Below are 17,475 nucleotides of genomic sequence, written 5' to 3'. Positions count from 1 at the left end.
ATAAAATCAATGATAATTGGTCCCTTCGGTAATTTGAAGTAGAAAAAGTATTATCTTGCTCGCCAACATGCGAAAATTTGAAATCCGGTCTTCCGTACTCTCTATAATTTGAAGCGTTTATCATGCACATACCTATCGTTTATTTTAGATACATGCACAGACTTTTCAATTGTTTACATAAATGGGTGACATGTGACGATTACTTTTACACATGAGCGCTCTCTCCGCTATCGAAAATTCTTTGCACAATGATAAACTGAAGTTACTCACTCAAAAAAAGATTACAGACTTCTTTTCGAAATAAAAATTTGTGAATAATTGTTAATACATAATAAGAATATAGAAGTAATAAGCAAAAAATTTTGATCAAATTCTTATTTCCTTCAGTCGCCCCTCCCCCTCGTGGTTATACAAACACTTTTTATGTTGAACTCTTGATAATTTGAAATTTATCTCTGGTCCCTTGAGTTTCAAATTATCGAGAGTCGACCTTATTCGTGATGTTAAGACGTGGTCGCCGTCAGTTGGTTAGATTCCTAGTAAAACAATGTTTGGTGAGACAAAAAAAATCAAAAGCAAACAAACGTATTCAATGAATCTGGCCTGATTGGGGACAAGACTTTATTGTATCCTTAGTCGTCCCTGAATGCCTATGATCTACCAAGCACTTGAGTTGACTCACGTTGCGCGATTCCCATCGCATTACGTCACGTTAATGTTTAGACTGTGATAGCGAATGCTGACGCGCTCAATTATTTCAACTACATTAATACCACCTCTATTTATAAGTTGTACGTAAAATTTATGCGTGGGCCTGTCCGTTTTTACTTTTACTTGTAAGACATTTCGTGTACAGGTAAACTTATCTTCTATGAAAATTACGAAAGCAATGTTACAAACAGAAGAAATTAGAAATAGCAATTAAAGGGGCCTCATAGCCTAGCGGTCTTATTAAGTGGCAGCTAGGTGAGGGGTACCGGGTTCGATTCCCGGTTCGAGGGCAAGTTTTAATTTAATTTAAATTTGTTCTCGGCCTTTGGGAGGGTTGTGCGGGACCGGGCGAGTGCTAAACCGTACATGGAGGACACGGTCGAATTTCTAAGGCAAGCACGAATTATAAAAATCTTATACTTGACGCCGGCTAATGCACAAACCGTGCCAGACCCATAAAAAACAAATAGTAATTAATCAAGAAACAATTGACTTAAGTATCAAACTAAGACATGATTTTATATGGTCATTTCGAATTGAGATTTGCGATTTAATAACCGTGGATTATTCAAAAATGGGAAAAGAGAAATTTCTATTCACTTGAAATTTTCTATTATATGTAATAACGAGTATTGTCTATAAATCTGTTATCTATGCATCGCACGTTGGGTTAGCAACTAGCGTCGAGTGTTATTGGCGACGCATTGTCTGTGGTTCATTAACAATATTATCTGTTATTGTTTAAGGACTGACCTATAATGGTTTTTGTCACCCAGTTGTGGTCAATGTCTTTGAGATAAGCGTTAATGATTTTGTACGAGTAGTTAGTATATTATGTGTTTATTTCTCAACTGTACCACACATCGTGTGAAATAGCTATTACTGTACCTATTGAATAGATAAGGATGGAAGAGTATTGCAGGTATCGCCAGTTATAAAGTGTACTAAACCAGTGCCGCTACAACCTTCTTAGGTCTAATATTTCCGTATCTGTTTAGTGATCATTTATTTTTCTTAAAAGACAAGGTGCACGACAAGTCTTCTGTGCACGACACACACCGGCGAAATTTTTGTGTTTAAGGCATACCGGTTATCATTAAATGCGAATATTAAAAATCCATTGATGAATGGCAGAGATTCGAACGTACGACTTCAGGGTTAACAAGCGCAAGCCAACATTGCTTGTAATAAAGCGTACCGCGTACTTAATAATCTCGCTATATATTTTGCGGATGTTGAAATGAATTGGTGGGTTATAAGTTGTTGGTTGAAGTCGGCACTTAAACTGGCAATCTTATTTTTCTAATTCATGCATACCCAGTGACTACTGAATTATAAATATTTTTAATTAATTTTTATTTCAATGTGAATTGTTCTTTAAGAGGTAATAAAGTGTTATGGTCCAATTGTTAACACTGTTCTTACTAATGTACAATATTTAAACAGCGAGTGGGTACCCGCTTTCTACGGTAATCGGACGCATGGCGCATACAAATAATGCTATTAACGAAACCGCCTTAATACACAACATGTTGGGTGTTTAGTGTTTACGTATGTGACGATTGTCTCACACACTCACTCCGCTGGCTCTGCGACCCAAAAAGTGTCTTGCCATCCGGTAATGAGAATCTTCCAGACCTCTCTGTCTCCTGTGCCGCCTCTCGCCAACTGCTGGCTTTCAGTTTCAGCTGATCCTCTACTCTGTCGATACGGCTATACCTAGGCCGACCTATTGGTCTCCGACCACGATTGTCTAGTCTAGATTATTTAAAAGAAGATTATGTAGGTTTTTCATATAATAATAGATGATTATCCATATAAATGGAAGGTTCTAAATAATAATTGTAGCATGATGACACAATGGTTCCATTTTTAACCTTTTCACTTATCTTACATATATATTTGTATGTTAAAATGATATTTATACGAGATATTTAATATAACATAGGAATGCTGAACATGCCCATACATGATGCTTCGGATTGCTCTTATGAAAATTTGCATGGCAACGTGCGTCGCGCGAAATTTATTGTACCGTTGTTTGACACCAGTTTTTTTTTAATATTGCATGGTATGTAGGCCACTTATTGCCTTCGATAATGAGGTTTTTTGACTGCGATGTCGATTACTTTGTTTAAGTAAATATTCTGTTTAACTTAAAATATTTATAAATATTTATTAGCAATAAACGATCTCATATATTACGATTAGAGTTCGTATTGTATCTTTGATTTACATAATTTTATATAAAAACTATTAACTAGAGTTTAACTAATATACTAACAATTTTACTATAGACTATTGATTATATAATTTTATTTATTACATATAATAACTAGCTGAACCTACAAACGTTTGTTTTGCCATGTTACATATTATTTCTAGGAAACGTTTTTTTGTTTAGTAAAACAATAATAAAAAATGGGGGTATATATTGTAGAGGGGTGAAAATTAGGGGTTGTATGTATGTTTGTATGCTGTTAATCTATCATAAAAAAATAAAAAAATCAAATAATTTTTTTGTGGAATCTGAGTGGTTCGACGTAAAGAGACAGCCTAGAATATCAGCCTTCTCTTTCGCGGAATGGGCCAGTGAGTCATCCTCCCTATGCAGTGGTGGAATTGAGGGCTGACAGAAATTCCCTTGGCCATTATATACACTTAGACAATATATAATATATATAGATAGTAAATGTCATTATACAAAAATAAAATAGTCATCATATATATATAACATAACATCCTAAGATTTACAATGTTTTGTAACAAATTACAATTAAAACTTTAATATCAAATTCATTAATAGGTGAAACGATGATTTTTTTATCTTTCAATAGGTATTTACAAAAAGAAAAGAAAAAAGGAACAAATGTGGCTCTATTAGGCAGATCTTATAAAATATTTAAACGATTAATTCCCTATTGATTTTGACAGAAGTGATTTCACCGCATGACTTATATCAACTCGGTTTTGGAATGCTAATATTTTAGACATTATGTCATTAAGTTGTCGTTGCGCGAGGCGTGCGTGTCCCTGGTATGACGCCAACAAATAATCTGTCTGGACTAGTGCTCTATGCATAGTCTTAATAAATTGTATTTTTTGATATATTTAAAAGGCAAATTTAGTTGTATGTTTTGACAGAAATACTCAATAGATTTATTTTTGTAGAAGTAAATCTATCTATATATATATATAAAAGAAAGTCGTGTTTGTTACAACACTTATAACTCGAGAACGGCTGGACCGATTACCATGGTTTTTGATTTGTTGGATTTGTTTCCGTCCCGAATAGCAGAATAAGCAATAAAATATCGGATATGTTATCGAATAACAATAAATAAATTAATTAATTTTACGATTGCAAAAACCATATGGTGCCATCTGTTGACAAAACTACGCATCATTTTACGTCGAATTCGTGTCAGTTTAAGAAATTCTGATCTTGAGGTGAATGAGGAGATGCATAACCATTAACCATGCTTTGATCCTGATCAAAAGATGTTGGATATCAGAAAGTGCTTAACATGCAGTATCGCCATATTGACGCTAGAGAGAAGATGCCTAATGTGTAAAACTGCCATTCTTCTTTCGCAATGGCTAGCAATAAAACATTTCTGTATTTGCAAAAAAAGTTATCACCTTAATGAAATCCTAAAATAAGTTTAACTAAAGTAACAACGACATTATTATTTAGGCGGAACGAAGTTAGCCGGGTCAGCTAGTATAAAATAAACACCAATCATCTAGTTATGATAATAAATCATTGAAAATTATATTTAAACGACATTTCTTAAATGATTTTATGGACGTATTTGTTTCCTACCAAGCAATGTATTGCAGATTCTATGTTTGTTAGTTTTTTGTGTTTAAAGTATAAAACAAATCACTTATTTTTTTTTTAAAAGACAATTCACACTAATTGACCTAGTCCCATGCTAAGCTGGTGAAGCTTGTGTTATGGGTACTAGGCAACGGATATACATACATATTATACATAGATAGACGTATAAATACATATTTAAACACCCAAGACCTAAGCACAACACCAAATGCTCATCACATCGATGTTCGTCTCAGCCGGGGATCGAACCCGGGACTCATGGATTCGCAGTCAGGGGTAATAACCACTAGACCAATGATTCGTCAAATTATATACACAACTATTTATATTTGCATTTAGTAGATCCGATAAATAAAAAATTAAGAATAATATGATGATGCTGTTTACATATTTAAAGATTTGTGGTGAATCTTTTTCACCCATAATCAGAAAACTTGATAGTAGTTTATTCAACCATACCGTATCTTACGCAAAGATGTACCTAGATCTCGACAAAAAGCTACCCAAATTTATTACATGCGCACAATTAGTATTTTAGAGTATTTTCTACTTAAAGTAGATGCGTGAACTTTTCCCCATTACGCACAAATTGGCCAAGTTACGTGCCGAGACTAATACAAAAATCATTTAAGTGTTCGGTGAAAATTCAAATGCGTACAAAATGTACTAATAGTTACATTTTAATTGACAGTTTAACATACATGCTTTGAAATCGTTAACACGTTTCTTTCATTTCAAGGCGTTAATAAAATACTAAGTCATAATTTGATCGTATTTTATTTGTCACGGCGACGTTGATAACATACTGGAAATTCTTTAGTTCTGTCGTGGAGTAATTTATCACTGATGACTGTTAAAATAATATAGCACTACGAAAATAATCGTGACAATCGTTTGACAAGAATTTTGAATTATTAGCAAGTGTTCGTTTTATATGTACGTACTTAGGTTAGATTTAACCGATAGTTATTATATTTTTCCAGCCTCAAGTTTAGTTCTACCGTACAGGGCATATAACATAGTAATATATAAAATTGTTATCATACATTTATGATGTAAAAATTACCTTCATTGTATTAAAAATCTTCAATTACTAAACCAATTATAAACTTTCTAAACCAATAAGAGTTCATGTTAAAATAATTAAAATGAAAATAATATACAATATGTAGTGTTTAATTTAATATAATATAAATATGTATATGTACATGCTATAACTATTGGAATATGAAATTACATATTGTAGCTAAGTAATTTTAAAATAAACATTTAAATATTATTCAGTGTTTCTGTTTTATAAATTATCTTTTCGTAGTTAACATTATAACAACAACACATTATTATACTGTTTCCTGGATCTGTAAGCGTCACAGCATATTCCTGATGTCAAAATATATGTATTTTCATCCACAAATTAATAGTTTTAATGCGAAAATCTTATATTATGTCGGGTTGTTGTGACGGAATGCTGATGAAATTCAATTATAAAAAAATTGAATTCCAAAATAACTCAGCTCTTGACCGTCTCAGCTACGCTCACACAAATTTACTTTGACAAGATTGACAAGTGACGGCCACGTTAAAACTATAGGCTGCTTATTTTGGCTTCTATTTGTTAGTTTTAATCAAGATGTTATTTATATTTCATCAAATATCTTACTTGTTATTATGGTAGCTATAAGTCATTGAAAATTATATTTAAAGGACATTTCTTAAATGATTTTATGTATGTATTTGTTTTGTAATGTATCGCTGATAGATTGTTTGTTTGTTGGTTTTTTGAGTTTAAAGTATTTAAAAATCACACTGGCTTTAGTAGATTCGACATATTCATAAAATATTCAGAAACATAATTTTGAATTTCTCAAATATCCATTCTTTTATTTATTACCTTTTCAATCTCAACTCCGATTAAGACAATATTGTTTAACTATTTGATGTTTCGAGACTAGTATAACTCAATAAACTCTTTCCACACTGATGTTTCATCTACGCAACTATGAATGAAGTAGTAATTTGAACTTCAATGGAAGCATCACTAGATTCATGAACCGTCCGATTTATAAGAATTTATTTTTAACTAGACGTATATGACCACGTCTACAAATAACGCGAACGATACCAGAACCTATTCCCTGTGGAATAGGAGCTATTATACTGGCTAGGTGTAATGCGATAGCATTTTGTTTTCTCGCGTTTCCTGTTTACATAGGGTTTTCGTCTTTGTAATTGCGTGGTAAATAGGATCTGTGGTAGAGTGACTAAATTTGGGGGAGGTGTCAAATGTTGTGGATTTTATTGTGTTATTCTTACCATCCTTTATGTTATGGCTATACAATTTTCAGACTGTTAGTTGATGAGTTTGCATGTATGTGATCATAAGTTTTAAAAACACTTGTTGGTTGTTTGCAGGTGATGTTCGGCGGGACGGTTGGAGCGGTCTCGCCGACTGGTGAAGACCTGCTCACCGTCACCGTGGTGCGGGACGAGCATGGGTACGGCATGAAAGTTTCCGGTGAGTATTTTTATTGAATATTAGCTGTTGACATTGCTTTAATAACGTGAAAAGATGAATATAATTGACGATATGTTACTCAAAAATAATGGAGCTCCTAGTGAACTTCCAACTAACAAACTCATGAACATGCAAGTTTACCACAAATTACTCTATTTGTGTTGAAGAAACATGTACTGGCTTTTCAAAGGTGGTTGTAAAATATTTATAGATGTTTGAAGCTTCTACGTTGTATGAAGATTTGGAACTAAAATTTATCAGATACAAAAAAATTTGGTGCCCTATTTTACGTATTGATGGGGGATGTATGTTATACTTATATTTTGTAAATATTTGAGAAAGTATATATTTTTCTAAATTGAAATTTATGCATCGTTAAATGTTAATCGTACACGTTAGATTAATGAACTGTCCGTTAAGAATTAGGTCGACACGGTTAAAAAGGTCGCCAGTAGGTTTATTCTACACATTTTCTATTGGGATAACTAATTTAGATTTTCAAAGAGGTTTTTTATATTAAATGAATTTTCTAATCTACTTTTTTAATGTAAAACGAGTATATATCTATAAACAAATGACACTGTTCGTAGCGTCAAATTCATGGGTAATTTTTCATTTTCATTTTTCATTAGTTTTTTTACGGCTAAACGAAGGCTATTTTTCTAATTGTATAGCAAGTAAAAAATAAACAGACAACACGTGGATCACTGATAATAATTTAGGTGAGGGACACTTATAATTTACAAGTTTGAATAAATTATAAATAAACATAAATTAAAAAGTTTAATAAATATGGTGAGAGAACGGTGAATTATTTACTACCGCGGCTAATAAATGGACTACCCGGTCAGTTATTAGATACCTTAACTTTAGACAATATAAAAAAAAACATGTTAAGGGCTCCTGATAAGACTGCTATTGTTATATTATTACAAAGAATGAAGCGTGATTTTAAATAATAAAAAAAAAAAAGTTTAAAATTTGTGACCAAGGTTGTTTTAATTGTATCGTTGCGTTACAGGTGACAATCCGGTGTACGTTCAATCAGTAAAGGAGCACGGTCCTGCGTGGCGGGCGGGGCTTCGAGCCGGCGATCGCATACTACGTGTGGACTGTGTGCCCGTTTTGCATCACACGCACCAGGAAGTCGTACACATGATAAAGGGTAATTGTTTATTATTTTAATCTTTGCTGATATAGTTGTCCGGTGCTCTGAAATATACTAAAACGTAGCATTTTTCGTGGTTGTTTTATAAAGAATCTTCGGTTTTAAGCTTAATTATCATTGCTCATAGGCTATAGGCTATATTAGGCCAATCATAATTATCTTTCATCAAATCAATATATCTTCCAACCACGGTAGCTATAGTTAGATTTTGAATATTACCCTCAGTCACCCTGTCTGTCTTTAAAAGTATCAATTGTACTAGGGGTAAAAATTGATGATGAGTATGGCGCTATTATCTTTTCTTAAATGTTAATTCATTTTTTCGCGGAGTCATCTTTCAGGTATAAATACGTTGTATCTCTTTTTTCTAAAGCTAAAATTCCTGTTTAAAACATGTTCCTGAACCCCTAAAATCGTGTACCGTGGCGACTACTGCCTTCATCTTTCAAATTTATGTCTCCTGAGATGTTCTGTTCACCCTGGTAATAGGTAAACATCACTAGGAGCCAGGTCAGGTGAATATAAAGGTTGTTACGTAAATTTGAAGCCAGCTTCTTGAATGGTAGCCATCGCATCACTGGACTTGTGCGTTATCTGGGATTAACAAAATAACTGCGAGCCATGTCGTACCTTGTATTTCGTCACGCAACTGTATTGTTTGTCCTGTATACCAAGTCCCCGTGGACGGCTCCACGATTAAGATATTTTATCATTACCATTTACCAACCCTAGGCTGTCCCATAACAAACAGCCATAATCTTATAGACCCGAGAGTTTAGAAGATGACGGTATCTTTGCTTTGTGTCATTTACAGTCTCGTTTGTTTATGTGCGTCAGAAAGCATTATGGGCACCCAGAGCTCTGACACTTTTTTACACCGAAAGGATTGTGTATAATGTTATGGAGAGTTTCTATAGAAAACAAAGTTTAATACGACGATCCGACAAGACAATGTTTTCAACTTTTTAAATAATTTGTTCAGTCACTATCGATATAGGGCGTCCCGTGCAGGAACGTCGTCTTTAATGGATGTTCTTTCTCGCTTGAACTCAGCACGCCAAGCCGCAACCTATATGGTGGAGCATGAACCCCATGAACCCCTAATGTTGCTGTCAAGTCTTGATCTACCATCTTCATAGTAAAAAAATTAGATATATTTTATTACAGCTCGAACTTAGATTTTATAAATTTTTAAGAGCACATTCAGGCACGGAACATATTAATTCTATTTTAATAACGCAAAAGATTTTTTTTTCTGGTGGCTGGGCCTATCAGTATTTATTGATTTCTTTCCAAGGAGAATGTGTCGCTTTATTACTATTTATTAAACAACAACAATATTTTATATCTACGCAAGCCCTGCAGGTGTATGCTTAAGGTTGTTAATATTATTTATAAATACGTAAGATGGCCGGGTAAAAACCGTGCTGCCATCATTAAATGAATTCAATCATGCCCACACACATATATTTTTCTTGCCGTAAATTAATTTTATTTACAATGATTACAGAAAACCCGACTATGGTGGTCTTAACAGTGCAGCAGAGTTCAAGACATAAAAGACCCATAACCGCGCCTGTGCCAGTCAATGTAAGTAAAAACGTTATAATAAAAATAATAAAATATATAGTAAAGATATTTCAAAAGTTTCTTTAAGAGATTTTTGTTTAGCGGCGGGTTTTATAATTACTGTATCATTATTAATTCAGAGCAGTGTTGACCTAGTGGCTTCAGGTCAGGTGGCCTCATACCTGAGGTCGTAGGTTCGATTCCCGGCTGTGCACCAATGGACTTTCTTTCTATGTGCGCATTTAACATTTGCTCGAACGGTGTAGGAAAACATAATGAGGAAACGGACATGTCTTAGACCCAAAAAGTCGACGGTGTGTGTCAGGCACTGGAGGCTGATCACCTACTTGCCTATTAGATTTAAAAATGATCATGAAACAGATTCAGAAATCTGAGGCCAAGACCTAACGAGGTTGTAGCGCCACTGATTTATTTTATCCTTATTCATAAATTGGTCCATCATTACCGTGTTTGTTACCATTTTCTTTAATAGAAAAAACAAATGCATACTATTCATTCCATGTTTTATTTATTTCATTTTGTGTTTAAACTAGTCTTACTATAAATGCATGAAATTACTGAGCATAAATTGTTGCAACGCACTATGTATTTACTCAGGTGCCATCAACAAGGTCGCATGACATCAATATTCAATATAAATTTAAAGTTCATAGTTTCCTAAAAAGCCTTGAGGTATTTGACAAATCTACTATAAATTGTGGTTCGACCTCACTCTTGCGTCATTATAATGACTCAACTTTGATGAACATCTAATATGTTAAAGTATTTATTGTAAAGAACCTGATTGTCGCGTCATCTGTTGGCCAATCAGAATATCAGGTATTATTAAAGTAACATTTCGCTCTTTCATTTGTTTTCATACATATATCTACCCCCAAAGAGTATTGCGTGTTGTTCCCACGAGAATGTAAGTGCATCCTCCTATTTCACCATGCCTCCTGCTGCTGAGGAAAAATCTTTGTTTTTAATTTATTTTATGATTATTAATTACTTAAGATGTCAAGTGGAACATGGTGAATTGGTTGCAGCTCCTTACAAACATTGTGTAAAACAAAAAACTTGGCGATTAAAAAGAGTGGCGGAGACTTTATTGCCAGTTCTTCTCTTCCGTTCTACGCCCTTGATTTGAGAACTGGCAGTAAATGTAAAATTAGAATCATTTCATATATATTTATTTTTTGACGTTCATAAGTGTACATTTTGTTACCTATATGAATAAATGATTTCAGAATTTTGAATTTTTAGCTTAAATGGATTTATCCCTAATAACGAAATAAGTTATATAAAAATATATCATAGACTTGATTCTTATTTGTACGAAAGATTATTTGATTTGAATTTTTTATTCTAAGAGTGTGTAAAGTTTCAAAAAAAAACACAGTATTTCTTTAAAAAATGGCTAACGTCCTAATCCTAACAAACCAGGAATTAATTATAAAAAATCTATGTTTCAGCCGGAAAAGCAGCGGCAAATTGAGAAACAAAAGGCTGAAACGGTGCAGCTTATGTTAGAGAAGGAGCTTAAATATATTAGGGATTTAAGAAGTGAGTATTTTATAAATTTCTAAATATTATATTGCCGTCGTTAACATTGTAGATTTTGTCTAACATTATTTGTGTAACTAGTCTGCTAACTCAACGAAACGTTTCTTTATGTTTCATTTATCTTATATTAGCTGACTTTTTGGAGGTGAGTTCACCGTATCGACGGGATGAAATTTAAATGTTTGACAGTTACGAAACCCATGACCATTTTGTATTGAATTTTTTTAGTCAATATCCAATAGTTATTCTGGTGTTCGAAACAGAGACGGAAATGAAATCGGTCTAGCCGTTCTCGAGTTATAACTATTCGAACAAATCTGGCCAGGAGGTCTTTGTGGGTTTTTTTTAAAAATGTAATAGGAGGCAAACGGGCAGGAGGCTCACCTGATGTTAAGTGATACCGCCCATGGACACTCACACTGCCAGAAGGCTCACAAGCGCGTTGCCGGCCTTTCAAGAATTGGTAAATTGGAATTGGGTGTCCTCATAATCTTTGATTAATTACGACTATTGACTAAAGCAGTTTTTCCTACACAATCAACAAGTAGTTTTGCGAAACCCATACCAAAAGTACTATGGTTGATGGTTACTAAAGACTATTTGATTTGTCTGTTACAGATGAGCTCCTAAAAGTACCTGACGTCCGCAAACAAGCAGAGTTAGAATCCGCAGAGCAACGATGTTCGCAATTACAGCACAAAATCGACAGCATTATGGCCGGACAGGTAGTGTCATCTCGCTCTTTTTACATATTGCATTAAATTAGAAAGAGATAGCTATAGAGCGCTATGTTGTTATTGTGATAGTCACGATTGTTAGGAGAAAGGTAGTTTAGACTGTTTAAGATTTTGGATTAACTAAATGGGTATAAAAAGCCAATTATTAATAATTATCATAGTCTAAACACCAGTTTCCTTGCAGAATTTTAGTATGTCAATGTACACATAGCAATATTTTATTTGCAGCTACGCATTTTCTCACTCAAAAACATACTAGATTTTGTTAAACTTAACTTGTGGTAACATTGATAACACGGTAACGGGGTCAATAACCTCGCGTTTGTTTATATGTCTGATTCTGTGCATGTTTTACGTAAATTATTTTTTTATGTTGTTTTAAAAACTCCTTAACAAGGGCAGTGTTGTACATATGATTGCTCCTTATTATATATAAAAAGGTGCGTAATTAATAATTTTGATTAAGGGAGCGTTCAACGTGTCACGCAATTTTTGAAGATTATTGACATCCCCCCCCATGTAACGTGCCGTAACGTTTTTCTGTACCCAAGTATTGTAAAACGTTTCGTGATCACCTGGTGACTCATTATACCTAAAAGTTACCATTGTGTGGTGTGCTGGAAAGTCGAAAATAACATTAACAATAACGCGTAATTCAATCCCCGCCCCGCAATTAACGTTTTACAAAAGGACCCCCCCCTTCTTCGGAATACTTGAACGCTCCCTAAAATCCCTGTTATGATCCTAACTCTTATGATTAAGGTGACCCTTGGTGGACGTCATTTTATTAATCGTAATTATAGAATCAGACATGTGAAACAAATGTATTTGATTACACTTTCATACTGACGCAGGCTAGATGCAGTTTTTTTTATTTTTTATTGCTACACTATAATGTATTAAAATTGTTACAAACGGCTCTGATAGGTATAAAAATAACTAATAATTTCAAAGCCAACGCACGCATCACAAAATAAACTAACTTTGTAGCCGGACGTGGTTGCACCGTCTACGCCGCGGCTCGCCCGTTCGAAAGACACGAACGACAAACCGACCCCGAATACCGGTTTTCTAAGCGGTTTACCGAGATCGCTCAGCAATCTAACCGGGCAGAGTCTCAGGAACCTAAGACAGGCGAGACAGAATAAGTTCCAGCAGGAGAACCAACCGCCCTTACATAGGCAGAACTCTGATGATGGCAAGAAGAGACATAATAATACAGTGCCAATGGTGCCTACCACTTGTCTGGATAGTTCGCCGCCTCCGTTACCACCGAGGTCTATAGAACGGCCGAAGAGGAATCCACTCACACCGCCTGTTACTACCTCAGCTGATGGTATGAAACAAGGTATGCTTGGTTGAAGATATTACCTAATTTTGTATTTGGTCCTTTTTGGGTTCTGGAAATTAAATTTTGATTCCAATCTATTTTGTTATTACTCTATGGGAAATGGTTTTGTTGCTATATGCGACTGGGAGCTGAAGTATAAATACTTGAGAAATTACTATTAAAAATGTCTATCAACCAAGCATACCTTATTTCACCAGCAAACCCACTGGCCATGCCAAAGCCGGCCTATTACAAGTACAACCCGTCAGTCCTTCGTGAGGAGTTTCGGCGGTCTTCACATTCCCTGGACGGCGAGTTAGATGGACCTCAGCCTAACTCCATCGCGCTACAGATGAGCTATCCCCTGGTCAATTTGCCGCCGCCACCGCTCTTGGTAAGTTAAGACGATTCTATGGACTAAAAAAAAATAACTATATATTTTTGGAAAGGTATAATTCAAGAATTTCTTTTGCGGGTTTACACATTTTCATATGATTGTAACAATTGGTTATTAATTTGTTATAAAAATGTTACATCTGATTTAGCGTATCAGGTTTTAAGGTATGTGTTAGAACGTTTTTTATCGTAGTGTTTTAGCATTAGGTACAATAGAAGAAAATTAAATGCTTATTATAAGCCCTACATATATATATTGTTTATTATATTCGTTTCAAACTGACGGTTATAATGACAAAGTGTGAGGCTTATAGTAAATAAGATCGATATATAGCAAAATCTGAAATGGCTTCCATTTTTTTTCATTCCAGCTCTATCTGCTAAGCTTCTATAGTTTGTTTAGTGCTTTGTTTGGCTTTAGCTAACACCCTTTTGATATTTTAAATAATCCACTACAATTAGTAAATAACTTTTATATATTAATCTGTTTTAATCTGTGTTCATCTTAGATTTGTTAATGAAATTTCTTTATATGTGTTATTATGTGTATGTTTATTTCAGAATGACAACCGAAACAGCGTACCAGTAATGCACGTTAGGAGTCAGTCTTCACCTGAACATCTAGACCACGAGTTACCTAGAAGTAAGTAATAGCTGTATTAATACACAGCAGTATACTAAGCTTCTATAGTAATCAAATTTATAGTATGAGATATATCTCATACTTTAAATTTTGTGCATTATAAAATAAACCCTGTTTCAAAGTAATAAAGGTGGTATTACAATACATGAAACTAAAAAGTTCCCTAAATTGTGTATGTTGGCATTCTGGTTTCCTCACGATGTTTTCCTTCACCGTACGACCCAGTGTTAAATGCGCACATCGAAATCGCAAAGCGAAGGTCCATTGTTGCACAGCCGGGGTAGGAACCCACGACTTCAAGGTGCGACCAGAGTCTCTCGCTCAAGATGCTAGGTCCACGGTCTGTTCCGAAATAAATAATAATAGACGATTTAAAGTTTACGAATTAGGATAGTAATTTGAGTTTGATTGATTTTGCAGCGAGTGGTGCAGCTGAAAAAGAGGCGTGGTCACGTGGCACCCCGCCCCCTGGCACTCCTCCTCCGCCCTACCCGCATTCCACGCAGGTAATAAAATAATTATTTTTCATTCATCAATCTTTTAAGGTTGTATTTACAACCATACCTTTAATTAAACTGTGTTTATATAATTTGTATATAAAATGTATATTTATGAATTTAATTTATGACTGACGAGTTTATTTATGAATAATAATATAAATATGAAATGTTATCCCAGAATCTTGTACAAATAAAAGCCTTGAGGAGGTAGAATTCCTAAGGGCATGTAGGCACCTGATGATGATACTAATCAGTATGAATATTAATTATTCTTTATATTTTCAGCCCTGTTCAGATCCACAAAGAGCTATAATATCAATGGAAGAAGACGACGTTCCGACATCTGTAAGTTTAATTTCTATATATTTAAACATAGACAAAACCATTAAGAATAATATTTAGTTTTAAAAACGAATGTTTTAATTAAATTAATGTCTTACAATTTTATTCAAGTCAAAAAGTTTGTTTTGAACTTATTTTTTTAATATTTTGTGTGTTTGTTTGTAAATCAAAACGTTCATGTGGATTTGAGAATGGTTTAGATTTACAATTAGTTACTTTTTTTTGTATCAAGACAGGACAACGTCTGTTGGGTCTGCTTGTTTTGTATATGTCCTCAAAACTGGAACATCAAAAAATATTTTTCAAAGAAAGAAAAATATCTTAAATAAAACGTCCAACGAATATAAAAGCGTATTTTTACTTTATATAACATTTTTAAAGTAAATTAATATCAGTACTCGCAAAAACTAAATTTTTCTACAAATATCATCTTTGTAGAAATATTTATCAGCAAACAATTTGTAAACTTTGAACATTTTATTTAATGATCATATTTATCATTTTTAATTCCAGGAGAACACGACGTACGCGGGATTATTTTCTAATTTGCGGACCGTACGAGATTCGAAAGCGAGAATGGCGGTACTTATCAATTGGCTGTTGGGCGAGAGACGGTAAGAAATGTTTTATTTATTTTAATCTTAAAATTATGTTTACCGACACAAAATATTCTTTATCATGTGCTAATCTTTTAATTGAAGCCGTAAAAACATAAAAGACGCCGTAACACATTAAAAAAAGTTATAGTGGAAATGGGCACAATGCCCAATGTGATGAGAGATGGGTCAAAAAGACCCTTACTTAGGCCCAGCGGGAAGAAAAAAGAGAGGACGCCCACCAGAAATCTGGGAGGATGAGAGAAAAGTGGAACACAACAACAACAAACTCCCAACTCCCAAGGGAAATTAGAGAATTATCACTAAATAAATTCAAAGCCCTCGTTAATGCCCCCGTAAATTAATCAATAAAGCTTTTTATAAATTTGACGAATACTTAAATGATCCTAATCCTTGATTGATTTGCTCCAGTTCAAACAATTTGTATGACTCAAAACTCGCTAATTAAAAAGAATGGCAGAGTTTCGCTCTACGCTCTTGACTTGCGAATTGGTAGTAAATGTAAATTTAGAATTAATTTAACTTTTTTTGACGTGATAACGTCTTTAAAATCGTTTTAGTCGGGTGACATGTTCAGAAACTTGTGTCACACCAAAACCTCACGAGCGCGATCGCAGGTATAACGAGAGAGAGACGGACCGATCTCCCGTCTCATCTCGAGCGCTGCCAGTCATTCCGTGAAACTTGTCACGCGGAATCCTCACGAGCGGAGGCTGGCATAGCGTTCGAGTGAGTGGACCGATCTTCCGTCTCTCTCACTCTAGCGGCATACAAACGAATGGAGATTTGTTATCTTCATTAATTCCTTACTTCCCAAAAACTTATATCACCAATAAGACGTTATCACGTAAACATCTCGATCGTAAACCTACTTTACAAACAACCAATATTTTTTGACGTTCCTAAGTGTACTTGTTTACCTATATGAGTAAAGATATTTTGACATTGAAGAATTTGGAGAAGGCTTTCACTCCATCGGAAGTCGTGTTTAATCACAACATGGAATTAATGTAACCCTTATTATAGGACAGGATATTTTTATTTAATCTTTTGATACATAATTCAACGTCTGCTAGATCTTTAGTATTGTGTTATTACAGATGCCCATGCGCAAGTCTGGTGCTAGTTCTGACGGACGCGTATCGTGCGGCGGGAGGTGTACCGGCTGCTACCCTTCGCCGATGGGCATATGAAATACACTCGGTTTTCCTCATGCCTAATGCGGTAGGTTCTAATTTAAATCATATTCATTACTATATCGAATCCCACGAAAGTTGTTTAAGCGTGCGGCTGTTAACCATGAGGTTGTGCATTCGAATCACGGCTTTGCAAATATATAGGATTTTTTCCCATATGCGCAATAACCACTGGTTTCTACGGTGAAGGCAAGAATCCTGAGGAAACTGGAGCATGTTTAAAAACTTAAAATCTATATAGAAGGCCCACTTACTGGCCTATAAAAATTTAAATGATAAAAGATACGGTCGCAATCTGTGGCCAAGGCCCAGAATTATTATCATATATTATTATTTTTGAG

The 17,475-nt window shown here is 34.4% G+C and overlaps 1 protein-coding gene across 2 annotated transcripts in view; it reads left to right on the top strand.

Annotated features, from left to right (window-relative positions):
- LOC125055470 (rho guanine nucleotide exchange factor 11) overlaps positions 1 to 17,475 on the top strand; it is a 137,465-nt gene that overhangs the window by 15,496 nt on the left and 104,494 nt on the right. For both annotated transcript variants that reach the window (XM_047657933.1, XM_047657932.1), the window contains exons 2-13: positions 6,968 to 7,070; positions 8,092 to 8,235; positions 9,749 to 9,828; positions 11,283 to 11,373; positions 11,992 to 12,098; positions 13,101 to 13,458; positions 13,659 to 13,834; positions 14,398 to 14,479; positions 14,900 to 14,985; positions 15,265 to 15,324; positions 15,835 to 15,935; positions 17,039 to 17,162. In XM_047657933.1, the coding sequence (XP_047513889.1) occupies positions 6,971 to 7,070; positions 8,092 to 8,235; positions 9,749 to 9,828; positions 11,283 to 11,373; positions 11,992 to 12,098; positions 13,101 to 13,458; positions 13,659 to 13,834; positions 14,398 to 14,479; positions 14,900 to 14,985; positions 15,265 to 15,324; positions 15,835 to 15,935; positions 17,039 to 17,162 (1,509 nt within the window). In that variant the 5' untranslated portion in view covers positions 6,968 to 6,970. The remainder of the gene's footprint in view (positions 1 to 6,967; positions 7,071 to 8,091; positions 8,236 to 9,748; positions 9,829 to 11,282; positions 11,374 to 11,991; positions 12,099 to 13,100; positions 13,459 to 13,658; positions 13,835 to 14,397; positions 14,480 to 14,899; positions 14,986 to 15,264; positions 15,325 to 15,834; positions 15,936 to 17,038; positions 17,163 to 17,475) is intronic.

The sequence above is a fragment of the Pieris napi genome, chromosome 13 (genome assembly GCF_905475465.1).
Source record: "Pieris napi chromosome 13, ilPieNapi1.2, whole genome shotgun sequence".
Lineage (NCBI taxonomy): Eukaryota > Metazoa > Arthropoda > Insecta > Lepidoptera > Pieridae > Pieris > Pieris napi.
The sequence above is the reverse complement of the archived record's forward strand: the minus strand, read 5'-3'. Positions and strand labels throughout refer to the sequence as shown.